The sequence below is a fragment of the Malaya genurostris genome, chromosome 2 (assembly GCF_030247185.1).
Source record: "Malaya genurostris strain Urasoe2022 chromosome 2, Malgen_1.1, whole genome shotgun sequence".
NCBI classification, from domain to species: domain Eukaryota; kingdom Metazoa; phylum Arthropoda; class Insecta; order Diptera; family Culicidae; genus Malaya; species Malaya genurostris.
The window spans coordinates 118,230,143-118,238,507 of record NC_080571.1 but is presented as its reverse complement, the minus strand read 5'-3'; the positions used below and the strand labels follow the sequence as shown (position 1 = coordinate 118,238,507).

At 34.1% G+C, this 8,365-nt stretch overlaps 1 protein-coding gene across 1 annotated transcript; it reads right to left on the bottom strand.

Moving 5' to 3' along the window:
• Window positions 1–6,539: 6,539 nt before the first annotated feature.
• LOC131433068 (cyclin-C) lies at window positions 6,540–8,107 on the bottom strand. Its single transcript, XM_058599824.1, has 2 exons — window positions 7,427–8,107; window positions 6,540–7,375 (listed from the first exon to the last, which is right to left on the bottom strand). Exons 1-2 carry the CDS (start codon window positions 8,012–8,014, stop codon window positions 7,166–7,168), a joined length of 798 nt encoding a protein of 265 aa, XP_058455807.1. The 5' UTR covers window positions 8,015–8,107; the 3' UTR covers window positions 6,540–7,165.
• Window positions 8,108–8,365: the final 258 nt, after the last annotated feature.

Genomic DNA, 8,365 nt, shown 5'->3' with positions numbered 1-8,365 from the left:
TTGGTATGTAAATTTGAAATTTCGTTTGTTAGCAGACTTTGCAATTAAGCAGACTTTTTTGCAGATTTTTGGAGTTTTTATAAACATTCGTTCAATTTAATGACTTTTGTTATGACTGTACTTTCAAATTTTGTGCTCGCATAGGAGCATTTTTAGTACGCATATACCCAAAATTTCACCTGGCATCTCTGCCAGAGTAGTGGACAGTTGTTTTAACCCCTTCGCTGTCTGTTGTATTGGAATTAATTAGCATTAGAGCCACAAGACAAATTATTCGCCTGGTGGATTGAGGTCATTGCAGTTTCAACTGGTAATCCTTAGCGACAAGTGTTATTTCATTGTTAATTGAAAGCATCAACAAATGTATATCTGTCAAAGACGACCAACTTTTTAGAGTGGACTATTTACGGTTTCATATAATAGTTTATTTTTATAGTCAAAATTGACAATGGGCCGTAAGAATAAAACGTAGCATGCATGATTTTCGGTATTAAATGCTACATGTGGATCACGTCAAAATCAGAGACTTTACTTCACAACAACATTCGAACATGTAGTATTTACTACAATTTTTCGGTAGGTAGCTGTAGAGGTTGCTACTCGGATGTTTACTGATAAAATGAAGTAGAAAAATTAAACAAAGTGACATTTTTGCAACAGTAAGTACGTTTCTTGCTTTTTGCATACTTATGCAGGTTTTCCGGCTCCGTGACGATACGAGTAAATGTTCAAATTCGAAAGCAGCATAACTACATGTTCGAACTTGTTTTTTTATTCATACCAAACCGCGTTATACTCTGTGGACTTTGTTTTTGAGAAGATACTACAAACAACAGACTTTACTACATTTTATTCATACGACCCAATGTTTCGAGTAAAGCACGAGATTTTGAAGACCAAGGCGTTGATTAGTACAAAATATGAATGAAAAGAAAAAATACTAAGTGCAAAATAACCATTATGTCAAATAAATAGCACACGTATAAAAAATCCGTGCAAGTTGTAGCCGATGGTAGATCTCATTCGCATTAACAAAATGAATTCATTATGATTGAAGTTTACTTAATAATTATTTCGCTAATAGAAATTTGTCATTGTAACAGTCAATTTAAAAAAAAAAATATTTTTTTCTGGCTTGTGGTCTCGAAGGGGTTGAATCGATGCGAAATGACAGTTTCGCTATCTTTGCGTCATTTTGTCGCTATCTTATCGCATCTCAATCTTTTCTATAGCCTAAAGTGGAAATTACAATATGTGAATATCAACACGTGGACAACTTGACATTTGGAAAAAACTGATCTGTTTTTCGACAATGTTCAGTTTAAGTTTTTATATTTAAATAAATATTATAAATTTAGCTAGCATTTCTTTATATTAATAAAAAATGTGATGATTAGGGTAATAGGGGTATTTCGGCTACTTCAAATATTTTTGCCCACCTAACAAACTTTATGGATTCAATAACGGCCCTTACACGAGAATTATTTTTGTCATTTTTAATGACAGTAATGATATTTCAAATTTGCATAGAAAACTCGTCATTACTGTAACATACACGTTTACTAAATTGATATTATTTTTTAGTAATGACACTTTTAATGATCGTGGGCCTTACTAATCGATTTTACAACACATGTTGCATGCAAACTGTACATTTAATTGTTTTCCAAGAAAACATATGCGATAAAATTCAATGATTTGAATTGTTAAGATATTGTGTGTTTATACCAAATACCAAGTTGGATTTGATAAATGAATTAAAAGTAAGTAGGAAGGAATATTCACATATCAGCTGTTTTTCAAAGATGGGCGAATCTTACAAAAGTAATCAAATCGAGTTTCTCTCACCTACCAATAAAAGCTTCAAAATCCTACAATTTTGCCTAAAAATTCGAATTCTACAAAAATCTCAATCTTTTTAATACAAAGAACTATAAAGGGAGTAACTGTCATTCCATTTGTTTACGTAAGTTTCGCCCTCCGTGTTCCATGACAACAAACGGGGCGATACTTCGATTGCTAGTAAGGAAGGACAAAACTTTTTTTTTCTCTATTTCAGATGGTTTCCGAGCCTTTTGCCACTGGAAATAGTCAATGAGACGATAGAATTACTCGTAGATTTGTCTTAGTCGCGAAAACCAGACAATTTCATGAAAAATGCGCAAGGGCGTATCTTTATAATTCACACAGGAAGCACAAAAGTAAACAAATCGAAAAAGGGCGAAACTCTTTTTGTGTTGATTTATAGATGAATATAGATAGAAAGTGGTAAAATTTGCATCCCTTTTGAAGATAAACTAACAATTCATCGAATATTAATTTATTGATCTAAGAATATACAGTAATTTTTAAATACGATTTGAAATCGAAATCGAAACATTCATCGATGTTTTTCTCCAATTACTGTCAATGTTAGATTCGCAGTTCTTTGAAAAACAGCTGATATGCACTTTTATTTTCTGAAATAGTAGGGTAACAGAGGTATTTTGGCCACTTCATATATTTTGGCCCACCTAACAAACGTTATGGATTTAATCGATGTTAAGTAACATATGTTCCAACAATTTGAAGCTAATTTACCTGTTGCGGAAGAGGGTTTCAAAGATATTACAACATTTGGTGGATATTTTTACAAAGTGGGCCAATGTCTCGTTTAGTAACCATTCAAAACCTAAGACAAGACCTGACATCTGGGGGGGCTGCTTTTGTTCCAAAATGGACCAGTTTCTGATTGGCTGATGTTGACGTTGCCACCTGCACATTGTGAAAAGGAAAAACTTTTGCAGGGTACGCGAGCAATGATGCCAAGTATAAAGAAAATCAGAAAACAAATTTATTAAAATGTATAATTTTAGCTCACCAATGAAAATGAAATTTTCGGAGAATGCTTCACTTTTTTTTCAATTTCATTGGTAATAAATGTTTATAGTGACAGGACTGTGTAATTAAAATAGGCATCAAGCCGTTTTTCTTTTTAGTGAATTAAAGTGTAACCAAAAAAGATTTGTTAAATTAGTGTAAACTCGAATGTGTGTTGAGTTTTACGAGAAGAATGAACTGTTGTGTTCAACACTGTGGTCGCATTAAGCATTTCTATCCAAACCTGACTTTTTTCCGGTTTCCAAAAGATCCGGTAATACATCAACAATGGATTCGATTTTTCGTTCAACATGAGATATTTCGTGTTTTGTCATCAAAGCTCAATTAATTGTTTTTAAGCATTAATATATAATAAAGAAATGCATTCATTAAAACATGTTTTATGTTTATTTCAAATCTAAAACCTAGTCTAAAAATTTAAATGTAATATTTTTTTCCTAGCATAGTTATTTAAAAAATCTGTAAATATGGCTACACTGTAGCCGATACGTTGGTATTTATTCCACAGGGCGAAAATAACGAGAAGGATGATTCGGAAGGAAGAATAAGAAGCCAGTTGTCAGGTCTTGTCTTAGTTGAAAACCAAGTTTGTGCACGTGTGAATATAAAGGGAAACATGCTGAAGTTGATTACAGTCATCCGACACGGACAGTGTGAGTTTTATGTTTTTGTTGGTGCCATTGCTATTTCTTTCTACACACCGAAAAAATATTGTAAAAGTAACTAAATTGGGGTATCACGCAACGATTTATTTGATTGAAATATTAACAAAAGAAAATTTAGTTTAGTTTAGCAAATATTGTTGTTCGAAACTATTGAAACAGATATTTGGTTTTGCTCAGTGAATTAATTTGTTTCAATAAATATTTTGATATAAATAACAAATATTTTACTTATACCACAGATAACAGAACGCGCGAACAAAATTTTTCAAAATCCTGTGTAAATTTTAAATTTGCTATACGTTGGATACACTACTGCCACCTACTCGACTATTCGTCGCGATCCTTCAAAACGTTCCACTACGTTCCGAAACGATAAAAAAAACCCTCCTGCCTGTTACACGAATATTCGAGCTATAACAGTTTTAACACTTATCACACGATTTCCCTAAGTGTTAGAGACAAATTTATTTCCATGTCGCATAAATCACAAGATCCTAATCTGACGGAGATAAGTGAGGAGATCGGCAAGCTGAGGAACAACAAAGCCGCGGGTTACCAGGCGAGTTGCTCAAACACGGAGAAGAGGCACTGGCTAGAGCGCTGCACTGGATGATTTCTAAGATTTGGGAGGAGGAGATTCTACCGCAGGAATGGATGGATGGAGTTGACAGTCTGTCCCGTCTACAAAAAGGGCGATAATTTAGATTGTTGCAATTACCGCGCAATCACATTGCTCAACGCCGCCTACAAGTTACTCTCCTAAATCCTTTGCCGTCGTCTATCACCAATAGCTAAGGAATTCGTAGGGCTGTACCAAGCGGGATTTACTGGAGCCCGCGCCACTACGGATCACATATTCGCGATAAGACAAGTACTCCAGAAGTGTCGTGAATACAACGTATACTGCAAGTGTTCGACACGCTGATTGAGCAAATTTTACACACAGTTGATATGTGAGCCTGTATATCTGTTATCTGTGGTCAGCCCGAGTCACTTAGAGAAACTTGTTTCTCCTGGAGGTCTGATTTTTGATGTTTGAGGTGCGTCCAAGTACACATAGCCACAGAGAACAGACATCCAAGTAGAGATTTCAATTTGTGTAAGAAAATTAACGGTTGTTTCAAAAAGCAATCTCCAAGTAGCAATTCCTCTGTAGAGGCGTTTCGAGCAGCCCAGTAATTCCTTATGGCCTTTTGCGTTCGAGCTTTCATACAATGGTAACTCATGCCTGCAAAATCGTGCGCAACTGTGATTTTTTACGGATTTTTACTTGTATGCTTTTCACAGTTGTCGCATCCTTCACGCATCTCTTCTATCAAACGGGACATCTTGCTTGGTCAGCTGTTTCCAAATCACTGACTCCTTTTCCTTAGCTAACTGTTCGAAAGACTGAAAATGTTCTCTTTTGGAGAGACAATTTTTTCTCTCTTCTTTCTAGGTTATTTCAAACTCTCGTTATTCACATACACATACAATAATGTATACAGTATTGAATGTAGACTTGTTCTCTAGTTTCGACACTGTGAATGAAGTCAGGTACCGCTATACAATCACACCCGTTGTTTTCTAGGATAGGGGTGTCAATGTTCACTCATTAAAATAATTACAATTATTTTTTTTGGTAGTTATTTTTATAATTATTATTATTTTTTTTTATTTGCACGGATCTTTTATATACTACAACAGCTTTTTTGAAAAAGTTTGTACTAGCTTGAATGTCTGTTCTCTGTGATATAGCGAAACTGTTCATCGTTTAGTTGGATGTTGTTGGAAGGGAGTCTTGCATTCCCGTGGTACACGTGTAATTTGATTTGTGGGCAACGCATTCCTTGGTAAATTCTTGAACTGATGGTGGTTACTTATACATGCATACACTACTACTTTTTCTACACACAATTCTTATCGAATCTATTGTTGTTGTTTCAAACCGAGATTTCGTAGATTCAAACAAAATATGCTTGAATTGAACTAGAAAATGGTTGTTCCAAACAAATGTTGATTGTTTAAAAAAACACATTGGTTGAATCAAACCAGAATTGTTATTGTCACTACATCAACAAAAAATCATTGGAATTACCCGGAATCTATCCACTCTTGCATTTTTTACCTGCGCGTAGGAAATGAATTGAACACTCTAAAATATTTTTGTTTCAATTTTATTATTAAAACCAACACTTGATGTTAATGCGATTGGTGCTTTTTTGTAATATAGTAATTTCTAAAACAAAGTAATTTTTGAAACAATGCCCAGTAGACAAATTCAAGATATTGTGTTGCTTTGGGAGATTAACAACGTCATATTTGAAAATAAAAATATTGATATTTCTTTAATGCAGGAAACAATTGTTTGTTTTCTTCAAGATTTCTGAGAATCATTTTTAAAAGATAAAAATGTTTAAAAAATCATGTAGCGAAAATTCTGTTGAAAAGACTGTTTTTATGTTTCATAATTAACACATGGGCTTAAAATTCCCGCGGTTAACACATCGATGGCGCTAGTTTCATGATATTCTATTCATTAGTTTGTGGGTTATTGTGCTAAGAGTTAAGCTACTTTTGTTATTTTCAAAACAATGGATCAAAAACAATTTCGTGTTTAAATTTTACACTGCTTCTTGATGGGGAAAAGTACCGTTCATGCAAAGCAATGGCTTGAAAAGTGTTATGTAGACTCCGCTCTACCAGAAACAACAATAAAACGTTTGTTCGCTGACTTCAAACATGGTCATAGAGACAACGATGATGCAGAACGCAGTGGACGTCCAAATGAGGCGGTAACACCAGAAAACATAAATGTTTCTTTTATGTTAAATCAAGTAACAGTAACGGTAGAGAACCTAATTATATAATATGAGCGATCCTTACGAGGCCAGTAATGTGATTCACCCTTGTTCAGAATAACTACGTATAATAAATGAAAGTATCATAACGAAATATATATAAGATCATTAAAAATTATATTACTGGTCCTCGTGTAAAGACTCCGACAAAAAACGACGACGTCAATATGCATTACTATAATCATGTGATACTCTTACTATGTATATCGAAATACACGCATATCAGTCTTATGAAGAACAATTTACATATATTTTCCGCAATATTAGTATGATTTAGTGTTTTGTGGTTCAAAATATCCGAAATCATGACAATAAAATTTTAATCTTCCATAATTATCTCCACCGTTATGTTTCAGTGAGTTTGAAATTAAACCTGTACGACGGCTTTAATCTTTGGAGTTATTGAAATGCAATCATCATTCAACTTGACAATTTAAAGAATTTATAATGGAAAAATCGCAATAATGTTGGTGTTAAATATAGTCATTATCCACTATATCTGATTCTTGTATATTTCCAGCTTGTCAACTAGAACTCTTTATTTTGTTAGATTTATAGTACTTCTACGAAACTGTGCAATTATTTAATCTATCAGTTCATTCTTTCGAAAAAATACTAATAAATGTTTGTATATATGCTAATGAGAAACAAGCTTTAAAACATACTTGAAAATTAATATTCGTGGTAAAATTAACACAAACTTATTACGAACAGCATTTCATTTCACCATAATTCTAGTCGAGAGCATAGGATAGTTTGTTTAAATTTGATTACAAAGAATCACCGTTGCGGAGCTGGTTTTGGTTTAGGCATTTTTTCCAGTAACCCTTGAATTTCCTTTTCATCGTAGCTCTTCCAAAGTTCAAATAGATTTAGAATAGCGCGAGCAATTTCTTGAACCTTTTCCATATCGACATTCAATTCAGCAAACCAAGCCTTCAGTTCTTTCTGGAGAATAACACATGCTATCTGCATACAACCTAGAGCAATCTAAGGAGAAAAAATATTATATGATATTTTTACAGGCACGTGTCAACAAACCTGATATGGAGGATACAGCAAACTGACATCCGTTCTCAAGGAATCATTTATTAGTCGCCATGTTAGCGTAAGCAGCTGCTCCTCCTGGCCTATGTCCTGAATCAGTTGGAGCAATGGTCGATAAGGCTGATATACGATTAAACAGCAGTCTAAATTCTCCAATAGATAGAATTCACATTCCAAAATGTGATTCGTTCGGTATGGAAACTCCTGTTGATATGCGTAGCTGAACTTGTTTTTAATAACCGTCTGACAAGTAGTAATTAGCCGGGAGTTGGAAATGACACCAAACTCTTCTACCTTCGAAGCAAGCAATATGCAAGTCGGTGCAAGCAGTAACGGATCGATACATTTGAGAGAATTTCTTGCATAGAATCGTTTAAAATACACGGTAGCAGTGGCAATGACTTGTTGGCGTAATTTAAGCTGTTCTCCGAGTACTTGAATTACATTTGCAAAAAACATGAACACTTTTTGATACTCTTCTTCGGTAAGCGACTTTAGGTCATGTTGCCGTTCTCGAATTAAATCCTGCTTGTCCAAAATCCATTGTTGATGGTGGGAACTTTGCCAAAAGTTACCTGCCATTACGGTCTTATCAGGTTATACGAGAATCTCAACAGTTTATATTCTAACCCGGATCACTACGATAGCAATTTTCCTTGTCACTTTTTGAAAACAAGCAATGACCGATAGGAATTTTCTAAACAGCATTGCCAGGTAAAAATTTCAATTATCAGCAGACAGGATTCAAAAAGTCTGCAAACTCAATAATAGAAATCTTCGGGTTTCTTGTGATCATTTTTTTCCTTTGCGTTGTTTGAAGCAGTCAGGCTAAGATCATCTTGCTTTATGATGATACATGATGATAATAAAATTTTAAATAATTTCTAAATTTCAACGGTTTCAAAAGTTTGCAGAAAAAAAGTCATCTGCAGA

Bases quoted from the DNA above. Each gene is read 5' to 3' on its own strand.
- LOC131433068 (XM_058599824.1), bottom strand. From the start codon at position 8,014: ATGGCAGGTAACTTTTGGCAAAGTTCCCACCATCAACAATGGATTTTG. The intron at 7,376-7,426 runs GTTTGTTGACAC...TTTTCTCCTTAG, and splicing joins TGCTGTATCCTCCATATCAG to ATTGCTCTAGGTTGTATGCA.